This window comes from Lepeophtheirus salmonis, chromosome 2 (genome assembly GCF_016086655.4).
Source record: "Lepeophtheirus salmonis chromosome 2, UVic_Lsal_1.4, whole genome shotgun sequence".
NCBI lineage: Eukaryota > Metazoa > Arthropoda > Copepoda > Siphonostomatoida > Caligidae > Lepeophtheirus > Lepeophtheirus salmonis.
The window spans coordinates 25624614-25648084 of NC_052132.2; the positions used below are offsets into that span (position 1 = coordinate 25624614).

General features: G+C 35.8%; 2 protein-coding genes across 6 annotated transcripts; one reads left to right on the forward strand and one right to left on the reverse strand.

The window, feature by feature from the left end:
• The first annotated feature begins 4696 nt into the window (after nucleotides 1-4696).
• On the forward strand, nucleotides 4697-20377 carry tweek (transmembrane protein KIAA1109 homolog tweek). Of its 4 annotated transcripts, none has more exons than XM_071886719.1 (5): nucleotides 4697-4756; nucleotides 5772-5823; nucleotides 6001-7562; nucleotides 7622-7876; nucleotides 7979-20377. In XM_071886719.1, exons 3-5 carry the CDS (start codon nucleotides 6060-6062, stop codon nucleotides 20186-20188), a joined length of 13968 nt encoding a protein of 4655 aa, XP_071742820.1. In that variant the 5' UTR covers nucleotides 4697-4756; nucleotides 5772-5823; nucleotides 6001-6059; the 3' UTR covers nucleotides 20189-20377. The 4 variants fall into 4 exon arrangements, with proteins under 4 accessions (XP_071742820.1, XP_071742821.1, XP_071742822.1 ...); XM_071886720.1 differs by lacking the exon at nucleotides 4697-4756 and adding an exon at nucleotides 5304-5430; XM_071886721.1 differs by lacking the exons at nucleotides 4697-4756; nucleotides 5772-5823 and adding an exon at nucleotides 5831-5943.
• Nucleotides 20209-22829, reverse strand: LOC121113548 (coiled-coil domain-containing protein 186). 2 transcript variants are annotated; one of them, XM_071886722.1, is made up of 7 exons: nucleotides 22314-22829; nucleotides 22029-22252; nucleotides 21056-21974; nucleotides 20755-20991; nucleotides 20538-20687; nucleotides 20349-20459; nucleotides 20209-20292 (listed from the first exon to the last, which is right to left on the reverse strand). In XM_071886722.1, the coding sequence occupies exons 1-6, from the start codon at nucleotides 22743-22745 to the stop codon at nucleotides 20397-20399; spliced, it is 2025 nt and encodes a 674-aa protein (XP_071742823.1). In that variant the 5' UTR covers nucleotides 22746-22829; the 3' UTR covers nucleotides 20209-20292; nucleotides 20349-20396. The 2 variants fall into 2 exon arrangements, with proteins under 2 accessions (XP_071742823.1, XP_040563284.1); XM_040707350.2 differs by having other exon boundaries at nucleotides 20209-20459.
• Nucleotides 22830-23471: the final 642 nt, after the last annotated feature.

The following is a 23471-nucleotide window of genomic DNA, read 5'->3' on the forward strand; positions in this document are numbered from 1 at the left end:
AAAAATGATAATATAGACTTGTTTTAGATCAGTGGTTCTTAACCTGTGTTCGATCAATCCCAGGGGTTCGGTGATACACTCTCAGGGGTTCGGCCCAGCATCCACTGACGCGACTGTGGACAAGGAAGACCTGATTTCAGTGCAAGTGTGCCACAACAGCGTTGTATAAATCAATGGGGGGGGGGATAACAACATAAAAAAACCACGGGGGTTCACCCGCTGTGAGATTAAAAAAGTTTCTTCTCCGTGTTAGATTACAAATAATTAGTTGCATAGTAAAAATGTCCTACACAAAATAAATACAGCCCATTCGTGCTATTTTGTGACGTTACACTCCGCTCGTCCATAATCGGCTGCAGGTGATCAAGCCACATTTGCAAGGGTTGATATCTGTGCTGTAGGGAACTTGGTGCACTCATAAGTCAACTTGTGGCTGTAGTGATTGTACGTCATTTGTTATGTTCTTTTAATCTTTCAATCCCTTCTTAACTATATCGAGCAAAAATAGAAAATGGTTTGACAAATATGTACAGAATGGATTCACGTTTATAAAGTAATGTGATGGGATTCGGCGTCTTCAATGCATGATTTGCACTTCCAAGTTAAGCAATTATAGTCTAGCACCAGCAAAACTGAAATAACATTTCCTAATGCTGCATGGAGATGGAAATACAAGAACACAGCACTTGCTGAATTCAAGTTGAAGAGAGCCAAATTTGATGAAATGGTTACTTTGCCTGTTCTCAGCGTTTTACCCATCGAAAAATCAATCCTTTCAAATGATACGATCAGCAGCAGAATAGAGGATATCAATGATCATTGACATCTGGACTCAAATAGTTGCAAATCTGATTTCAAGCCCGTCAAAATTCAGTCTTGAACTCCATGAAACCACTGAAATTTCCAATCTAAGCCTGCTTGTTGTATTCCTGCACGATATGAAAGAAGAAGAGATATAGGAACATTTGTTAGTTTGTAAGCCTCTTACATCAACAATCAAGGCAGTCGATACGATGAAACTCGTGGATGACTTCTTCAGATACAACAATCTTTCATGGAATATGGTTTCTGCAGTTTGTTCAGACGGAGCTCCAGTCATGCTAGAACGACACTCTGGTTTTGGAGTGCTGGTGAAATCTGATGCACCGCATATCATTGTTATGCACTGTGTTCTGCTCAGGATGGATTGGCAACAAAAACCTTGCCTCCAAAACTTGCACAAGAATTAAAAATTGTTGTTGAATGTGTGAACTACGTGTAAATAGTGCTATGAAGTACATCATCTTCAAAGAGCCGTGTAAGGAATTGGCTCTTAATTCGAGGTACTTCTGTACCACTATAATGTTAGGTAGTTATCTAGGGAAAGGTGCTGAATCATGTTTTTGCCATGCGTGTGAAATAAGCTCTGTTTTTATGAGAGTACAGACATTGTCTCACAGGCACTTTGAAAATTCTGAGTTCATTATCACTCTGGCGTACGTGCCAGATATTTTTGATTCTCTCAATCATTTTAATCGAAGGGCGGTGGAATCAGTATTATCAAAGCGGAAGAAAACCTAGAGACATTAAAAAAAAAAAGAGCTACCTTTATGGAAACGACGAGCAGTCTGCTCGTCGTTTCCATTTGTTTCCACTTCGCAGATTTCCCCCTGCTGGACGGGTTTGTTAGTAAGATAGAAGATGCTGTTGGAATTTGAGACATTTCTGTACCTGGAGAGCTGAAGAATGTAATTGCCATGCATTTAGAAGAGCTTGCAAAGTCTCTCGATGAATACTTCCCCCCTTAGGTCAAATCCTGCATGGGTGAGCTAACCTTTCACGTTTAGTGTTACGATAGCAGGCGTGAATGATGAATATTTTGATGAAACAATTGAAATTCAGCAGAGCCAGCCTCAACAGCAACTCTTCAGAACAACAACGTTGTCAACGTTTTTGTTTCAGCAATCCTCATTATACCATCTTATTACAAAGAAAGCCCTGAAGATACCCATACCGTTTGTAACAACATACTTTGTGTGCAATCGTTTTGGAGGATGGTCAACATAAAAACAAAAAAAGGAACATACTTTGTCGCGAAAAACGATATGAAAGTTGCCAAGGTGAAGCCTCACATTTCTGAATTTGCATCTAAAATACAACAGCAAAAGAGACATTAATTTTCAGCAAATACTCATTGAGTTATGTTTTTGTGGGAAATTCGTGTTTTGTTGGTTTTGTTCTTTGAGCACAGTGGTTTTTGGTTGCAACTGATAGATGGTTCATTTTTTGCACTAATAAAATGTATACCTAAGAAGTAATTTAAATTTTCCATTCACGACGGGGTTCGGTGAGTGCACTGATGAAGCTTGCAGGATTCAGTCGCTCGAATAAGGTTAAGAACCACTGTTCTAGAGCATACTAATACAGCTTGACCACGAGAAAAATCTGGTTTTATCCAATAGCATGCCACACCAATATAGCCACGCTTTGCAGCTGACCAACAATCTACTGTCAAACAGAAACAGTTAATATTTGAGAAAGTTTGTTGCATTTTTTCCTTCATGTTAATAAATTGATGATCAATATTTTTCATTAGTGCTTCATGAGAAAGGACCTTTAAGGCTGGACAAATTTCTTGAATGAGTCTCTTGAAATGTGCATCCCTCACTAAAGTTGACGACTGAGATGACTTACATTTAATCATTAATTCTGCTATTAACGAATTGAAATAGTTTTGAGAAATGTGAGCTTTAGAACTTGTACCTTTAGTTTCAAAAAAAGATTGGATTGAGGCTTGAGATTGTGAATATACTTTCAACTTTTTCTTCCCTTTATCAGATTGAATGATTTTATTTGAATTTTTCAAGGACTTTTATACCATGGCGAGACTCTAAATGACGTCGTAAATTGAATTTCGATCTTTTAGTCGCAGTTACCTCTTTCCCACATTTTCCAAATTCACAAGTTAAATCAACTCAATAATCAATACACAGAAACCCTAATCCACAGAAAATATCCTCTACTTCTTTAAGTCTCAATAGCGTGTACAGTACACTAACTAGTAAGTAGTAACTATCAAGGTTAATAGAAATGCATTTCTATTTTGTTGGTAACTATGTCATTATATACTAATAATATGAAAGTATTGGTTGTTAAGAATCTAGGACTCACGTGATATTGTTAGTAATCTCGTGATATACATTGTGTAATGAATATTATTGATCTACACCGTTATTGGGTAGAATATATTATCAGTTTCCTTTAAGATCAAGTTGTGATTGGTTCCTTATAATCTTGATTAGGATCCAAATATCTCCAAATTAATAAAGACTAAAACATGTGATCCTTAATTTTGTGAAGTTAGTCACCAACTGTAGATCTGATTGTAACTATGGCCTAAAACCATTGTATAAATCAAAGCCTTGATAGATATTGAGAAGCTTTATGATAATTTGTGACACATTAGACCTTCAACTTCTAATGACCTCCACGACGAAGTTGAACGAAGGTTATGTTTTTGCCTCTGTTTGTTTGTTAGTCGCCAGGATTATGGAAAAGTTACAAATCGATTTTGATAAAATTTGGTACTAAGATTATATATAGTTGCAGTAAGAGGCCATTTAATTTTGTGTGTTCAAGGTAACACACAACGTAAAAAAATCCATAATAGAGCATAACTTTGGAACAAATTGAGATACATTAATCAATTTGATTTTAGGCGGAAGTATTGTACTCTACCGAGTGCCCATTCTAGTTTATAAGTATATATGATCCATAAACAAGTTCCCAAATCCCATGAGATGAGTACAGCTACTACCTAAGGTTAACTTAAACCTTGCTACTACCTAAATTATATCTATTATTAACGCCAATGAAAAATTAAAAAGATTTTATTTACATTTAGTTTGTTTATAGTAAACAAAACTAAACTAAAAAGATCATCTACTATAAATATATATTAGGTAAATTTCTATTGTAAAACCTCATTGTATACTTTATTTTCTGTTCATTTGATGTAAATATAATCAAACCTGTACTTCCTTTTGACACTTTGCACTATGCAACATATGTCAAAATACTGATTTTGGTAAATATGAAGCAATTCTTTCAAATTTTTGACCTTGTTATTAATTTATTGTAATTGCTAACTTGCCATCTTCCTTCTTCAACCATAATGAAGATAAATACTCATTCTTTTTCCTAATTCCCTTTTTCAATTCATATTTAATATATGTTCTCCATTTTTCTGTTAGTACAATAATTCGTTTTTTGTGCATTTTCGAATCGACAACCCATACCTTTAAAAAACTTTGTGACACAGGCAATCCATCTTGCTTTATGAAAAAATCAACTTATGAGCAAAAAACAAACTTACCCTCCAGAACCCATGAATCTGGTCTGATCAGAATGAAACATAACCCTACGTACGTAACTCAGAATTCTGAACAACTTTTATTTTATGTCTTACGTCTTATCTTTTCTCCATTTTTGAATTTTTTATGATTGTTTTTCCAAGCAGGACGAACAGACATCAGACACACACATAAATTATTTTAATACTATGTAGGATAATAAGTTTACTATTACTTCATAAAAATATTTGAAATAGACTCTTTATTATGGGATCAATATTTGTATTAATGAAAAATATGACATAGTATAAAACTCTATGGAATGAGAATCACTCATTTAGATAATTCAATCAAGTTCATAAGAAGTATGGAAGTTGATACTATATAAACATATATAGACAATACACATCATTGTGTCGCATATGGTATGATTTCATCAATAAAGTCGCTAATGTAATATATAGACAAACAACTATGACTTTGAAACTTGACGTTCATTTTGTATTACAAGCCTTGATTAGTAGTTCAATAATTATAAATGCTAAATGTTTGTACAGTTAGAGTATTCAAAAATATACGTATACATAAAGCTACAGGGAGGACTAAAATGAATAATGATTAGGGGTGAGAAAATTCTCTAAATCCTCGTGAGTGTAAATCTCAAAAGTAAAATATATTTTGCCAACTTTGATAGACAACATATCTATTTAAAAAAAAAAAATCATTAAATAACTATAGTGTTTGTTAATACATTTGAATTTTCAAAATAGGGAGAAATAATTAATTTAGAAGAGCACTAACATCTTGCAGATAACCAACAAATACTTGTTTTAAATCTATGCTTACGAGCGACAATTTTCACATCCCTAATAATTAATGATAATGGCACAAGAGTATCTTTTTTTTTTGGAGTGCGCTTATTTTGACTGAAGTGCAAAATAATATTTAAATCAAATTTTTGGAAAAAATAGCACTTAAGATTTTTTTGTAACACTTTTCGTCGTTTTATTTGTGTGAAATTGGCTGTACGCTTCAGAATATTTTTTTTGAGCGAGCATTTTGAAGAATTTTGATTTTATTTGAATGGAGAAAATGCCGAGTAGGTGATTAATACGGCATAACCCTTTTTAAAACCGTGTTATTTTGATAAAAATTTGATTTGCTCTCGCACATTTGCAGAAATTGGCTTGCGTATATTGTACATAATATACATATGCGTTTCATTATAAAAATTAGATTAAATTAAAAAAAATAATATATATTCTTTGTTATGTAAATTATAATTGTTGATTGGTTAAACTTTCTAAAAAAAAAAGAAATGTGATTATTTTTTGAAATAAAGTTAAAGTTTCAATTTACTTTATATATATAAGAAAATTCTTTTACACTCCCGTCAAGCACAAAGAAAGAGCGCGATATTTTTTCTTTTCATAATTTCAGTGTTTCGGGTTTCGGCATAGCTCTGCAATGAAATGAAAAATGACTAATATATGTGAGTAATATACTAATATGTGCATGCTCCGACTCTAACAAGTCACAAGTCTTAGCTCCCCTTTATTATTTATTATTATCTTGAAATTGTTTATGTTTATGAGTGACGTCACAATTGTCTGTATATGTAAACTCTACTACTAAAGTAAAAAGTATTATGATTACTATATTATTTCAGATGTATGACTGAGTGGTGATGGGATGGAGTGGCATGAGTAGGGGTGTTCAGTACGCAGCATGATGATGGAGGAAGGAGGATTCTCCGGAGGGGGTTTGTCCTTGATAGAAGAGGAAGAAGAGGTGAACAACAGCACAGTTAATAACATCCTGAATGAGGGTAAAAAGATCTTAGAGGAGAGAATCAATTTGGCAGACATTCCAGATGGACCCAATTTCGCTTTATTTATGTGTTCCCTCGGATTTGGTATCATTTGGATTTCCTATATCACCTTCTTCAATTCCCGCGTCGTTGGATCCATTCTGACCCGATTAGCCAACAAGTTAATGGGTTGTAAGCCAGAGGAAGGGTACATAAAGATCGGGTCCCTCTCTTGGTCTGTTCTTTCCGGAAAAGTAATGTTCCGAGAGGCAATTTACATGACACCCGACTACACACTTCGAATACAAGATGGTTTCATTATCTTTCGTTGGTGGCGAAGCTACGTTCCCAAAAATGTTGTGGAAGAGGATCTTTCTCATTCCGACACGCGCCTCTCACTACAACTTAATGGATTTGAGTTTCATATCTATAATCGAAGTTCCCTCTATGCCTCACTTGAACGGATTTTTAAGGGTCTTCCTCCTGAGCCAGATCAAGAGGAAGAAACAGAGGAGTGGGGTATGGGAGATCTTATACTCGGGAAAAATTGGAGAGACTTAATACCGGTTATCAAAATAGATATCACATCCGGGAAATTTGCCTTCGGCAATAAATTAATTCCATCTACTCTGGTGATCTCTGCAGAGGAAATGCGCTCTCTCTACTCCACCAAACGCGCTGGAAGCCCTTTTGACCATTTTATGCATTTTTTAAAGTGTAAAGCAGAGAATTTAAAAGTACTTTTGGCCCCTAGTCCAAAATACACTGGGCTTAGGGATGAAGCACCTCGTTTTATGGGAGAAGGATTTGTTGTTCTTTCGTCCAATCATGTGGACCTTTATTATTATATGGATGAGGCAGGAATTGTTCCAGATGGGTTATATGACGAAAATGCGTCCTTGCCTGAATGGGGCCTTGATATCAAATGTGGTAAAGCAACAAATTTTAGTTATGGACCTTGGGCAGATCGGCAACGAGAACTTCTATATAAATTCTTTTTTCCACCTGACTACCAGAGTTTGAAGCCAACCCCTTCTTTTAAAACAGGCGATCGTAGAACTTCTCCACATTTTTTAATCCGTTTGAGTACGCAGTATGCTTCAACTTTTGATATTCTTTTTTCCAAACAAAAAGAAACCAACGTGATGCATATCAATGTTGAAAAAGGAACCAATTTTGACATTAAAATTCCTTGGACTGTCAAGGAGAATGGGTATTCTACCAAGCTCAACGGAACACTCCTAATGGTTGAAGCAACAACGTCTCTTCCTTTCAGGGATCTACTTGAGTGTGAAACATTAGAATTTAACGTTGATATGAACTATCCCATGGACTGGAATGCATATCAGGAGTGGAACTTTGACTTTAAACCCACAAAAACATCAATTAATTTCATATTTGCTCACAAATGGTTCTTCCAAGTAAAATAATGTTTGACTTGATTTATTTACTTCTTGCATCTTAACACTTATCATTTCAGGACCTTATTGATGACTGGTCCTCTAAGGTTTCTCCGGATTTGATGTATTTTGTTCCTTATACCTGGAAGTTTAATTTTATTATTAATCATGTTGAACTCTTAATAATAGCCAATGAATTCAATTGGATTGACACCTCTTCCACAAATCAAGAAAATTGTCATCTTGCTGTTGTTGGAAACAGAGCATTAATTAAGTTTGATTTGGTTTATACTGATTTTCTACCTTCAACCGTTCCTTTTATTTTTAATATAGAGGTAAGGATAGTTATCATTTTCAAGAGAATATGACAAATTCATTTTTTAACATCCCCCCTTTAATTCCTTTGTTAATTAAAAAACCCTTTTGTATTATTTCAGGGGTTTGATTTAAATCTTGCTCTATTCTTACCAGAAACAAATACTAGTCATTATATTTTACGTTCATTGGATTCTAATACAAAGATTGTGGGTCGTGATGGAAAAGTATTTTGGAAAAATGAAAGCAATGCTTCTAAATGGAGACGAAAGTGTAAGTACGAAGATGGGTGGATTGATTGTTGGTCTGCTCCCTCCATTTTTCTCAAAATAGACTTTATATTTCATCCTATTCCTTTACCTGGTCCCCCTCCTATGGCTGATTTACCTTTATCAGAAATCGAAGAAATGCTTCTAAGTCCCCTTCGAGCTCCTCTAAAACATAGCTATATAAACCCCAAGGCTCGATCTCTTCCCGAAAATGTTGATCCTGCCCAATTCGAAGCCGATGAAGTTAAGGTTGATATAAAAGTTGGTCCAAGCACGGCCTTTTTATATGGAACATTAATTAGAAATTTTATGCATTTAAAAGAAAACCTATTTGGAACTGATCAAAATTTTTCTCCCATGGAGGATTTTGGACACAGTCAACCCATAGTTACGAGTGAGGTAGTTGATGAAAAAGAGGAAGACTTTGATGAAAGGCTTTATAGACCTCTCAACGTAAAGTTGGATGTCAAGGTTAAAGACCTTCAGGCTCATTTAATTAAGCACTGCTCGGAAGCAAGTGGAGATGAGGACGAAGGTTCTACTTCAGCCTGTCCTTACCTAGTGGCAGAACAACTAACATTTGAAATGAATAAAAATTACAGAGAAACTCGATTGCAATTATTGCTATCTCCTGTCATTCTTCAATCAAGCTTGGATGATAAAGATGGCTTTCTCGTTTTAACTGGACTTCAATTCAGGGGAAACGCAATGTTTAGTGAATTAGATCGGCCAATCGATAGTGATACCTTGGAGTATGCTTGGCTTATTGAAATACAATGTGGATCTCTGTTAGGAAAAATATCTGCTCCAGGATTATATGATATTTTCGATTCACTTGAAAGTTTTATTTATCTTGCTGTTGATAAAGAGAATGTATTGAAAAATCCCAAGCCCTATAAAATTTGCCAACATGATACTAGTCAAAAGGAATGCCCATTTTCCGAAGATACTCCGTGTTCAACTGAAGATGAACTTAAGTACAAAATGGTTAGATTTTCCATGGATTACATTGATATAAATATCATTGATAAGTCATCTGCTCTAAGGATACAGCTATGCCCCTTACGTTTTGCAACTTGTAATCTACATGGCAAACAAACCAAAGAAGGAATCACAACTTTGGTCAAAAAGATTCACATACAGCAGTTTATAAATTCAAATTTTCCATTGGGGAGATCCGATACTGATGGTAAAATTCACCATCCAGATATATGGGTAGAGGCTGCATCTTTTAAGTGTGGACCTACTTTTATTGAAGCTTCTACTACAGGTCATGCAACTACACCTCATAAAAATTTACAAGAAGAGCAACACACATTTCTGCAAAAACATGATCAGTTAACTAAAAGATTATGGTTCTTATGGAATCCAAAATTGCTTACACATAATATTGAAAGCATTCAATTAAGAGCTACCAAATGTGGTTGTGTTGGAGGCTGTAACTTTTTTGGTTCAAACATCAATGGACCTAACATGTTTAAACCTAGTCAAGCCGATATAAAAAATCGTAAAAATATTGCAATAGTTGACATACATCCAGACCTATTCGATCCTGCTTATGGACAGAGTATTTTGCATTCTGGACAATGTGCGTTGGAAGAAATATTTTATTTTAAAAATTTAGGTGAAACTTGCTTACCTAAAGGGTGGCCTGAGGAGTGCCATGTCCCTGATAAGTTACCCTTATGTCCAGATTATCGAACTCAAAAAAGTAATTCCAGCAATACTAGTACAGATACACCTCGACATCCGAAACAACATCGTTCTTTTTCAGGAAAACATTCGTCAAAAAATGAGAGTTCTACTCCAAGGTTTCTTAGAAGTAAAAAAACAATTAACACTATTAATCATGATGACTCTCTACAAAGATCATCTAGTTGTCTGGATTATCCGAGTGCAAATACTAACAAGAGGAGTAGTTATCTGGAAAGAACAGAATCCTTGGTTAGTGATGTTTTATCATTTTACTCATTTGAGGGTGGAGATAGCAAGGCTCCTTCCATTGCAGGGACATTAAGTGCTCCATTATCGCCACGTTTGAGTTCATATGGTTCCTTATCTTCTGACTTGAACGAGGAAAGAATATTATCCGGCTCCTCTCAAAATTGTAAAGTATCTTCACCTACTTCGACTCAGTATGAATTTGCGACTGGATTTACATCTCCTGGTTCTACAACGTATCAATCAGTTTCAGAAATGATATCAACAACTTCTGAGAACGGATTTGGCACTGCTAATATGTCGCCGACATCCACAATTTTTCAATCTTTAACATCTGATATTGGAGGACGTCAATCTTCTATTTCCTATGACACTGCCACATTACAACCAGAAAGTTCTTCAAGAAGTCGTGTAGGTGATGATGAAGGTACATGGTCTCGATCATTATCGCAAATGTCTTTTGTTTCTGCTCTTTCTGAGAGAGAAGATTTTGGTTTGGTTAATCTAAATATGCAACTCAATAAGCCAATTACAGAATCGCCTCTACTTATGACCAGTTACATATCGCATTTAACTCAACTTCGTTGCTCAAATTGGACTCAAGGTTCTACTTGTACTGATTTACTTCAAAATGATGCATGGCAGCCGAAATTTGATCTGTTGGAAGAGGGTATTGGCTCAATGGTTATGACGGATAAAACTGAGGCAAAATATGAAGGTGAAAGCATTCCAAGCCCTGCAGATTCAAACAATTTTAGTTGGGATGATTTAAATAATCCGAAAGGTGAAAAGAATGAAGCTAATGAAGAAAATGAAAACAAGGATATAACCAATTATTTAGGGGATGCAAATACGTCTAAGACGACTATAGTCATTACTTTTAAAAGTGCCATTGATGTTAAGTTATCTCCAGTGATCTTGGAATACTCACAAAAAATATTTGAATCTCTAAATCCTGTTTTCCAACGTCTTCATCCAGCTTCAGTTATTAATAGACTTCATTCCTCTTCGTTAGATAGAGTTGAAAGTAAAAATACTCTTAAAAAGGACCAAAGTTTGGATTTGCACGAAAAGTTGGTTGAAAATCCTTCATCTGGGACTTGTGTAAGAGTTTTTGAAAAAAGTATATCGTCATACACTCAAGCTTCGATTAATCTACCGAAAATTTATGTTATGATCCTTCAAGCATCAGCGGTTGAAGAAATTTGTGCATTTTCTGTGTTGGATAATGTACGAGATATAACTTGCGTCTCTCTTCTTACTTTAGGCATTAAGGAAACAAATTTTCAATTTTGTAAGGCATCTCAATCGAAAAAAACTGTTCAGATGTTTATTCAAAAGAAAGGATCTTTGTCGAATAAAAAGAAAAAATCCAAATATAAGATTAAGGAAGACTTTAGACAAAACGAACCCTTTTCTTTTGAATCATCTGAAACTCAAAAAGAAGAGCTTCTACTCAAGGGCTCACTCTGTAAGATGCATGCACAGCTTCGAAGACTAAAAAATGACAGCTCTATCCTGAAAGATGCATCTATAACTGCTATACCTAATCATAGAAGTAAAGTATTCTTTGAATTTTCAAATGTTCCTAAAATGAGTAGTGGCGCTATTCTCAGTGCAAGTAACGAAAAAGATGAACTTAATCCTCCTAATGAAAAGGAAGATGAAAAAATTGCTCAAGGACAAAACACCAGATTAGGGTTTAATATGTGTGAATGTGGATTTGAAGGTATAAGCATTCAAGTAGCTAAACGATCTAGTAACAGAGATTCTAATGATACGTCATCATCAATCGAAGATACCTCGGTTGAAATAGAAGATGAAAAGTCTGCGGAAGAAGAAGTTAAATCCGTTGAAAATGAGCCTAGCTCTCCTCGAGGGAAAAGATCGACTTCATCCGGTTGTGTTGAATTAAAAACTAGTTGGTTTAATTTTGCTGCTCCTCCAAAAACTCCTATATCAAGAAAAATAGATTTCACTAAATTGGATTGGAATCTTCTTAGTACGGCTAGTCCATCAATCAATGCCTGGCTCTCACCCTTAGATAGATTGCAAGGAATTGCATCAAATTGTATAAATACTTATCATCAACGAGTCGGAGCAGTGATGGCTGCTCTCATGGCAGAGGCTCTAGATGTGGCTGCAGAAAACTTTCTTAAACTTACAAAATATGACAAATTGACTGCTCTTTCCAAAACACTCAGAGACGATCCCTCTTGTCAACTTTGTTCCATTTTATTACGATACATTCTAAAAACTAGTTTAAAAGAGATTGAGTCTAATTTAGATTGTAAGGGAATTCCTCCACTTAATATTTTAAGACAAGGCATTGTTGTACTCTCTAGGCAGTGGAAAAATGCGTTATATACACCCATTTTAATAGAATATAACCTAAGAAGTAAGAGCTTAAAAAATATTTACAATACCTTTGATACAAATGACAAATTAGAAACTAACGACGACGACGACGACGACGATGATGATGACGAAGATGGAAACGAAGAAGAAAATTTCGATGATGACCAGACTTTGCTTTTAAAAAATAATTCGCATTATAATAACTTTAACCCAGTAAGAGACAATTCCGTTTCCTCGGATTTTTCTGCAATACTTCGATCGAAATTCTCTCCACTCACTAGTCAAAATTATAATAAGATACCTGTTGATGAGCTTATATTACTTGAAAAGAGCTTTGAAAGAAACCTAGAATTACCCAAGAGAGACTCCTTACCTAATAGTGATGGCACTAAAGATTCTGGTGGTGGTGGTAGTGGAGAAGGGGTAGGCTCAGGGGATCGTTCATCTCCTGCGAAGGAAGAGGAAACCCTGTACAACTGGATGAAGAGGCAGACTCAAGGACTTAATAAAAGTACAAACATTAATGGAACTAATAATAATCCCAAAGGCTCACAAAGGCTTGTCCAATCAAGTGTTATAGATGTAGATCCTGAAGAAGAGAAAATGGTTATTCATTTAGAAGAGGGACTGAAGAGTCCATCAAGTAGAAGGAGGGTATCCGAGATTTACAACAACAATAATCAAAACGATGATGAGAATATTCATCCCAATGATGAACAAGCACCTATTCAAAAGACTAAATCCATGCATTTGATGGATGCACACTTGATTTTTGAGCCTTTACTCTCTAGCTTAGGTCTCATGCCACAACAGATACAAAATTTATCACTTAAAAATCTGGGATCCAATGTATCAATCCTTGCAAGTGTGGATGAATTTAAGATAGATATTATAGAGTCTGAGTTCGGAAAGTCTTATATTCGACGTAAACCTCAACAACTTCATTTTGATAAGGATAGGTACTCCCCTGCCTTTCTTTGTGAAAAAATATATCTACAAATTGATTTCAAAAAGATTACTGACATATCCATGCCGACTAAAGTCATACCCCTATATATTTCAAGAGCCCAACTCAAAAGACAAACTAGTACAATAGTTAATTTTAGCATTGATATTACTACTATTTCTCAAAGAGTCAATATGCCTTTGCTCAGGTTATTGAATCAGATACTAACGATGCATCAAAATGTGAAAGAAACAAGCGAAGAACTCAAGGAACGAAAACCAGAAGAATATATGAAACACAAAAAGAGTTCATCTGGATCTTCAACTAGCTCCAATCTTTCTGCTCATCTAAGAAACTCGGAGTCATATGACGCTTCAGGATTTAAATCTAACCAAGATTGTCCTACTAATTCTAAAAAAGTTAATCCTGGGCATACTCAATCCACGCCTAGTCCTTCATTAACATTAAAGTCTCAGCTAAGAAATAGACCAAAAACATTTGCTCAAAAGTTTCGGCCTAATAGCAGACTAGCAGGCTACTCTAACTTAGAATCTCCCGTTGAAGACTTGCAAGATTCTTTTGTATTAACAAGTGGACCTTTGGAGAAGATTACTGAGGAGCAAGTCACTATTCGTTGCTGGAGAACATTATATAATTTACTTGAACTTTATTCAACTATGCCAACCACTAAAACCGTTCAGAGACATTCCCTAACTCCTAACTCATCTGATACTGGTATACTTCATCGTGGTAGTCGACGTACCTTATCCTCTTCGTTTACAAATAAAGAACCAAAGACTCCTGATCTCGAAATGACTACCATATCATCTACACCATTACTTGATCCTCCTCCTCAGTCTAATACCGATGCTCCAACCAAAAAGAGTAAAGAGGTTTCCTTCGCCAAAGCGGATGTCGTTGCAAAGAACGATCATGTTCCTTTAGTTGTCTTTGGCATTGCTAAAATTAAGAAAACTAAACTCACAGCTACTCTAAGTGGTCTTAAGCTTAAAGGAGAAATTACAGGACTTCAAAGTAGTGTTCAATATAAGGAAAAAATACGAACTCCAATGAAGGGGGCTGTTGAAGCATCTGTGGTTGGCAACATGACTGAAACTAACATCGTTCTAATTGAGGGAGCTCCTCCGAATGAACAAACAGTTGTTAAAGTCAAAATAGGTAAATCACAAGTTCTACATTCTAGCCAAATGTGGAAAACTAAGGACAAAAATTCGGGTACCATGTCTGTTGCCTTGGTTCAAGTAGACATACCCCAACATCCTGTTGATTTGCATAGTATTGTAACAAGGGGAACAAAAGAATTGTCCTCAACTCTTCAGGAGTTTAAAAACGTAAGGATATTGCAAAGGGTCAAAACAGTTGGTGAAGAATTGATTCCTCCTCGACCAGAAGATCATCGTGTACCACCGATTACCGTAAAACCTAAGAAAAATGGCGAAAGTACTTTAAAATCTCCAGTTGAGGATTCTAATCTCATTAAGCCTTTGGTTATGCAGTTTAACCTCATTCTTCATAAATTGGCAATAAGTGCCGCTTTATTACCATCTCTTATGGCGGAATATTCGATGGAAAAGGTAACTTCTCGTGGTGTGACGGGGAGTAAGGCAAAATTTATTATAGATTTACCAAAGCATACACTAAGCTTTAATACCAAACTACACGACATTGATAACTCTGAGCATGGACTTCCATCGGAAGCTTCTATTGATTTACCTCCTGTTCATGTTAAGGCAGAATATATTGTAGATGAGCCTGCGACAAATAAATCTAATCCTACTCCAGATGATTCAGTCATTAGGGGTGGAAATTATCTTAGTGCAGAGGCTGAAATAGGAGAATTGGAACATTGTTTAACTACGGATTTACTCAATCATCTCGTTTTTGTTCAAAAAGTGTTTATGAAAGAAGTTAATGAGGTTGTTCAAAAAATGTCCGGAGCAGATCGTCCTGTTCCAGTATGGACAGAATTTGGGGAAGAAATTGAGGTCCATCAACAGCAACGTCTTCTTTATTCTGTGATTGTTAGACTCAAGCGTATTACTATTACTGCAACAACACCTGCAAACTCTGCCCTTCGTTTTGAAACTGGGATATCTGAGCTACATTTTTCAAACCGATTTGAGAAAGATTCTAACAATGGAAGCAATAAGCTTTCAACTAAGGCAAACATTCATCTGAAGCTAAGCCTTGGCCAAATCGTAAGAGACTCTTTGTATTTCGAGGCTGAGCCACAATTTGTTCAGCAAGCATACTTTAAAACAACTATACAGCTCCGTAATGCCTATCAAGGAGAAAATCAAGACGTTATTCATATAACATTGAATAGACCACTTGTTTTTATCCAACCAGTAGCAGTAGATCGTGCAATACTTGTTTGGTTGAGTTATAAGAATGCCTGGGAGTACTGGACTGAACAAAGACTTAATTTAAATAAGGAAGTTCTTGTTGCGACAGAACAAGTCCTTGAGAAGGTTCCTATTAGTCACATTACTAGCCAGTTAGGTGCTCAGCATGTCGGAACTTTGTTCCTACAACTTGACGTGAGGGATATTGGACTTTGTTTACCTTTAAATGACCAGAACAATAAGTCCAAACAGGATATCTGGGGGCATTCAGCTCTTGTCCTAACGATTCAGAGTACAAGCATTTCGGCTTGTTCTGCTCATGCAATGGTGTGTGAAGGAAATTTTAAAGACTTGTGTATTCGGTTTACCAAAGATTTCAACCATACACTTGATGATTGGAAGCCTGATCCTTCGGATGTAATCAATCTTTGTTTGGTGAGTCAAGGTTCTTATGAAGTGGGTAGTTCTACCAAAGTAAGCAAAGAAGATGAAAATGCAAAATGGGTATTAAATATCAAGTGGCAAATGACTGGAGTTGATGTTCATGTTGATACTAACATTGGGAAACACTTGTCCTCGCTTGGACATACTCTAACCTCAATCACCGGAGAGGAAGAAGAGGAAGAGGAGGAAGAGGCCAATGGGCACAATACTGACTCAGAGGAAGATGGTATCATCTCCTCGAATAGTGAAGAAAATATCCATAAACGTCATAAGGTTGACATAGATCTGCCAGCATTTCTGTTTAATCAAAATTTAAGTCGAAGTACCCGAGCCAAATATCTAGAGCAAGAGATCAATGAACAAGCAAAAGTCGTAGAAGATCTTCAAAAGCTTGGAGCTTGCGACTCAACGGTTAATTCAGAAATTAAAAAGTTAAATGAATTACAAAATATTGCTAGTAAAACCTTCAGACAAGATTTAGCTCAGAAACTTAGAAGGCAAAAAAGCAAGGCTACTTATATCAAGGAGAAATTTGGGCTTGGTGCCGCGGGCTCCAATCATCCTCGATTATCTCTAGCATCAAAGTCCAAGTCATTGTGCATCCCTTCACCTACCAGAGAAGATTTTGATTTGAATTCCATGAGTCAGTTTAAGAGGAAGAAATTTGGGGACAGCATTAACGTATCTCTTGATGAAGAAACTGCCTCAGATCTACTTGAGGATTCAGATTTAACCCTTACAAATAAATCCTTTCTCACTCTTTCTTCAAATGATGTCTTTTGTCCTGAGAAACCAAGCGGAGGATTGAGTCCCAGAGGATCCATTAATAATGCAACTTCATCCACTACCAATAATACAACAATCAAATCAGAGCCAAATATTGATTTTGAGTTTGATGTTCAGATATTTATTAATAGTGGAAAATGTGTTTTGCATGCTGTTAAAGAAGAGGCCAGGAAGATGAAGAAAGATCGTAGTTTTTCAGGAAATATATTGGATAGTCCAAATCCTCCAGTTCGTAAAATAAAATCCACGAATGAGTTCAAGACGGTTCATAGTTCTGCTCGTTTAATGAAAATGGGGTATGGCACTCAGCAGGATATAACAATATTTTACATTCCTGGATTAGATGTCAAGGTTTTGTATATGTCGAAAACACAGGATGACACTACCTTATTAGCTGATTCCTCTCTCTCATCCCCCAATTCTACGGGTAGAAGACAAAATAGCAACAAAAAAGGCACTCTTACTGCATGGATGACACTTCAAAGTATACCGGAAGAAACAATCATAACTCCAAGTATATTAGAATTCCTGGAACAAGCACTAGAACCTATCCCTACTTTTAGTGCTCCTCCGAAAATGGAATCAAGTCGTGATGAGCAACAAGATAACGACGTTAGCTCTGACGATTCAGGATCTCAAACTGGACAACATATGGTTTATACTTCATTTCCAGTAGATGTCATTGTCTACTTTCACATTCAAAGCTCCACTTTCCGTTTTTCATGCTTACCAGTTTCTCGATTAGAATGCATGCTTGTTTTGCCTTCTTTAGACTTAGTTTTCTCTTCTAAAAGAGTGGAAGAAAACGAATTTGATAAAAAAACGAATGAATTAGAAGCCTTTGGAGGTCTAAGTGTAACTGGCTGTCTCAATGATTTTAACTTATATGTTTTTCATCCATATGGCGGTCGGAAAAAGAAGACAGCTGAAGAGTCTCAATTCTCTCCTCTGAGCTCAGAAGAACGAAAAGATTCCCTTAATGTTAATGTGGCATTTGTTAAATTTCATCTATCTAGATCGCGAAAAATTAATTATGATAAAAGTGACACCGATAATTACTATTCACCTCCGGTGACTAATAATTCTAAGCGAACTGCTTGTGTTAGGTTTAGTACCATTGTTGAGATTGGTTCTGCATCATTTATTTATGATATGAGACGGCTTACAGAGATCCTTACATTCCCAAAGGCCTGGTATCGAAGGACCCTGGTAAGAAGACTATTTCTAGGGGAATTGAAAACAACTTCTTTTTATCCTGAGCGTGAGTCTCCCTGTAATGTTGAAGCGCCCAAAAACTCAATATCAACAGGGTCAATGGGAAGAAAAACATCTGTTAAGAGGAATATGAATAAAGATGATTCAAAGAAAGTCATGCTTGTCGGCAAAATGTCAACCCATTCATGGGAAACCTTGGTTGTCTTTGCCATTAATTTCAAGGAGTTAAAAGTCCACATGAATATGGGGAATGTTATGGGCAATGTGGATTGGCTTTCAAAGAATTTTCGATCAGAAGGCCGTCTCTCTATTGGAAGTTCTGGCCACAAGAATATGCATATAAGCTTGGGTCTAAATGGTTCTCGATTAGATGCAAAAGGAGGCATAGTTGGCGGATCTATAGACATAGGGCGCGTAGACACATATTGTCGCTTAAAAGAAGACTCGGGTATTGAACCTTTCCATGAAATGGGAGTTTCTTCTGATGTAATTGAAGTAAAATTTGATTACATGGGAACGAGTGTTTTAATGGGACGTGTCAGTCACTTATCTGTTCTTGGACATGATGATTGGCATGTTACAGATCATGTTAAAGATATGCCAACTATGAAACCTGCTCAAATATTTGTGAAAGGAGATCTGAGCTGGGATCAATTTCAACTTTTATTATCGAAATCTACTACTGCAGATCTGATTAAAATTTACAATAAACTCGAGGAATTTTTCTCACAGCAATTTAAAAGTAGTAGGAAACTTTTTTCCAGCCTTGAACCTGACAGTTTTAGTCGTAGAAACGGTACCTCAGTCAACTTGGAACAAAATGAAAATAAAGTTAGTCACCATCGACATTGGCAAAATGGTCTCTCTAAGATTTCTGGCCTGAAAATTTCAACACTCCCTTTCAAACTTCCGGATATTGGATCTGTTCTGGGCGGTGTTCTTGAGCTTCATGGTAAACACATATCCTTGGCATGTTTTCATGGCATAAATTTTAAATCAAAATCCTGGGCATTGTTTTCCATGAAAGACCCCTCGATATCGTTTGTAAGTGACGCTCAGGAGGTAATTGAGGAAGAAGACGCAGGTGAAGAAGGGGCTGATAAAAAATCATACAAATTGATCAATATTATTCAGGCTTTTTCATTGTCTTTGGGAGAAACGGATCAACCTGCACGAACTCAACATGCATATATGGCCACTGTTAAAAAAATTAGTCGCAACGTTAATCATCTGCCTCCTGTCAAAGCAGTCTCTGACTGGTTTAATTATGCTTTTCAGAGTTCTGATCTAGATGAGGTCGAACGGTTTCCTACTCTATCTCCTTCCTCTGACCGTGAAAGGGATAAGAAGGGCACTCAAAAAATTGAGGAAATATTTGCTTTACCTTGTTTGCGAATGGATCTTAAAACAAAGCACGTTCAGGGAAAAAATGAACCCGCTCAAAAAGAAGAAACGAAGCCCGTTGTGGATTGTACTTTCGTTACAGACTTTGACAATCATATTTTTGTTACAACAGATGCAGAGGCCTTCTTTTTTCTACACGATTTAATTACATCTTATGTCAAAGAAAAGGAAAGAGTCCTTCAACATCAAGCTGCTGCCAGTGATAAATTTTCAACCACGCCGTTCTCTGCAAATTCTTCAAGTGATGGTCCAGGCGCTGGATCTTCAAAAGTTCTTAGTAATTCTTCAATCGACCCTCTGCAAAATGATTGGCGTGAATTTGAATGCAATGCTTGGCATTTAGAACCTACAGTTAGGCTCATAAGCTGGGCTGGATCGCAAATTGAGCCTTATGGTATAGATTATGTTTTGCAGAGACTCGGGTTTTCACATGCAAGAACTACTATACCCAAATGGCTCCAACGAGGATGTATGGATCCTCTTGACAAGATGCTTTCATTAATAGTTCTTAAAACAATTCAATTAGTCAAAGAAGAACGCAACCGTGATGAATCTTTCACGATTGAGTCCGGAAAAACTCTAGATAAACGTAGAAATAGATGATCATTATGTAATTTTGTACCTTAATTTATCTTTAGCTTTATTTTTTATTATATGTACCGTAAACATTTTCAACATTCTCGCTCCATTCCTATTCCTTCTTATTCCTATAAATAATTAATAAGTTCTACTGTTTTTTAAAACAAATTTCATTACTATATACTTATTAAATATAGATATTTATGATTATAATATACATATTTATTTGTAACTATATTTTTCCTTGAATTGAGGATATACTGGCGATCTCGTTTCCGAGGGTATTGATGTTTTCCTAAATAAAAATAATATATGTACAAAAAAAAAAAAAAAAAGTTAAATTAAAAAGAAACACATATTTCTTATAAATTACCTTTAGGGTTATATTTTTTAGCAAAGTATCTTCCAATACAGCTTGTAATTTTTGGTTAATTTCCAAGGATAAATCTAGTGTCATGTTCGCGTCAGAAGGAGTTGATGAATATAGGGAAGCCATAATACCACCGTGACCTAGCATTTCACGCTAAAACAAAAATAATACATGTTTTCTTTTTAGATAAACTCAATAGATCATCATCGTAAATCACTACTTTATTATCATCCATGACGGAAGATGCCAAGGCTCCGGGCTCTTGTTTGAGAACATATGATTGGATAACTTTATTTTTCTTTTTGACTTCCTTTTGTAACGTCTCAATATGTTCCTCCATGAATTCTTGTTTCTCTACTTTACGGGCCAAATTTCGCTGTAGTTTAACAATCTTTTCTATAAGAACTTGACTGTCAGGAACTTGAGCTAAAGAAAAGTCAGGCCCATTGACAGGAACCTAAAATATAAATAAGGGCTCTTAGATATGTTGAATAAATATTTAACACATTAAAAAAGTTTACATTATGTTGACTAGAGTTGGAATGTTTACGTTGTGCCTCCAGGCCATTTTCTGGAACACAAAGATTTTTGGAACTATAATTATTGGTTTCATCATAGGTAAGTTTATTGAGGGAAGAAGATGATGATGTTCTGGAACTGGATATGACAGGGCTACTACCATTGAGAGCATCAGATCTTTTCTTAGAACAGCTTAGTAGTTCTCGAGTGAGCTCCTTTAATTTTGCAGCATTTTTTCTTTTTAAAACAGAGATTTCGTTTTCCAGATCTATAATTTTTTGAGAGCTAGTATCTACTACTTTGGATTTCTCGGCTAATTTTTTAGCAAGGACCTCAGAGTCTTCTCGATGAGTGCGCTTTTCCTCGTTTAATGCAGTCTGTATAATTGAGAATTCCTTCTCGAGCGAAGAAATAGATTTAACTAATTTAGAGTTTTCAGCTTCCAAAACACTGGAGCTGGCTTTTAATAAATCAAATTCTGACTGTAAATTCACATTAGTCTCTGTTAATTTCTCGGTAAATGAGAGTAACTCGGATTCTTTCTTGCGACAAGAAATCATATCTTCTTTGACTCCTTTCATTTCGTCTATGAGTTCCTCAAACTCTTTTGTTTTGGAAGAACTTTTATCTAACTCTAAGTTGAAACGAGTCTTAAGATCCTCATTCTCGGCAACTTGAGATATTAAATCGTCGATTTGGGACTTTTGAGAATTAACAGTTTCTTTGAGTTGATCCATTGTAGCATTCATTTCAATTTGATTACATTCCATGGATACAATTTTTGAGTTGAGGATCTCGTTTTCACTCAGGGCAGTTTTATACTTTTCTTTCAGTTTCACCAATTCCGAGGCTGCAGCCTCATCTATCAGCAACTTTACTTGCTTTGTCTGCTCTGCAGCTTTTTTCTGTTTCTCTTCATTCCTGAAAATGAAAAATGCAACAATAAAAATATTTCAAGGATCCACTTTTAATTACCGAAGTCGTTGAATAAATTCTTGATATTCCTTTCGAGTTCCATCAATTTCCCCACGCGTTTCGGCTAAATGCTTGACAGTGATATCTAATTGCTCACGGGTCTCTCGATGTGCATCCACTTCTGCTTTTAATCGACTTGCAGACAGTGATGCCTTTGCTTCTTGGCACTTGAACTCTTCCATCCAGCACTCCGCATCCTTCTTGGATACAACCAAATCTTGTTGCTAATAAAAATATAAATCAATCATGATTAACCAAGAAACTCCTTCGTTTTTGGATCATTACCCTGGAATCACAGAGTTGTTGTAGCCGCGTTCTTTCAGAGGAAACGCTTTTAATCTTATTTGATAAATCCTCCTTCTCTTTGCTCAATGTTTTAATTTTTTTGTCCGCATCTTCCTTTGCTTTACGGATTTTGATGACATCTTTTTCGCCCATGGCGTATTTAACCACCATGGACTCCTTATCCCGCTTAGCCATTTGGAATTTCTTTCGCAGATCGGATATTTCAGAGTCATATCCTTTAACTAAAACAACTTTTTCCTCTAATTCTTCCTTAAGGGCTGAGATTTCCGCCTCCCAATCCCTTTCCAAGGGACTCTCGCAAATGTTCACCTCCTCCAGCTCCGCCTCCGCATCGTTCTCATCTTGATGAGCATCATCAGAAGAGACTGGATGAGGTAACTCCTCTGAATCCTGAGTGGATCCCTCCTCCATCTCTACACTATCCGTTAAGGGAAAAAAACGACTGCTGTTGTCTGTTAGCTGAAGAAGTTAGATGACGTTAAAAAAAATTTCATTGACATAAAGCCTACATACAACGTCTCTCACTCGTTCTCATATTTACTACATACTCACATAACTTGTATACGTGTTTACTATACTTTAATATTATAATTAATCAGTAATATTTTATATTTATGTGCATAGTTAAATAATGAGAAAAATCAGATATACATCAAATGACTCCTTTCCTAATAAATCTTTAATCATGAATAAGAAAGGAAATGTATATATTATAATAATGCTATGGTATCAACGATTTAAGGATCTTATATGCTTCTTTTTCGAAGTTAGTGGTATCGTTTCTTATATGCAAGGATAAGGAAACTACATAAGAAAGTATGTACGCATTCATACTTTCTAAAAACAACACTTGACGCATCTTCTTTATAACGTCCTTCAGTTGCAGAGGACTTACTACTATTTAGATAAATTTATGTCAGAAACATTAGTAAAAAACAAAAATAAAAAGCTTAAAGCTAGTTGCATATTTTTACAATCCTGTAAATCTATAAGAGGGATCCTCTGTTCTCTCCATATATGATAATCATATATTATATCAAGGGATGTGAAAATTATCAAAATCCTAATCCTACATTTAAAAAATGAATATATGTTCTCAATCTGCAAAATATTTGTGATCTTTTTAATTACTAGCGG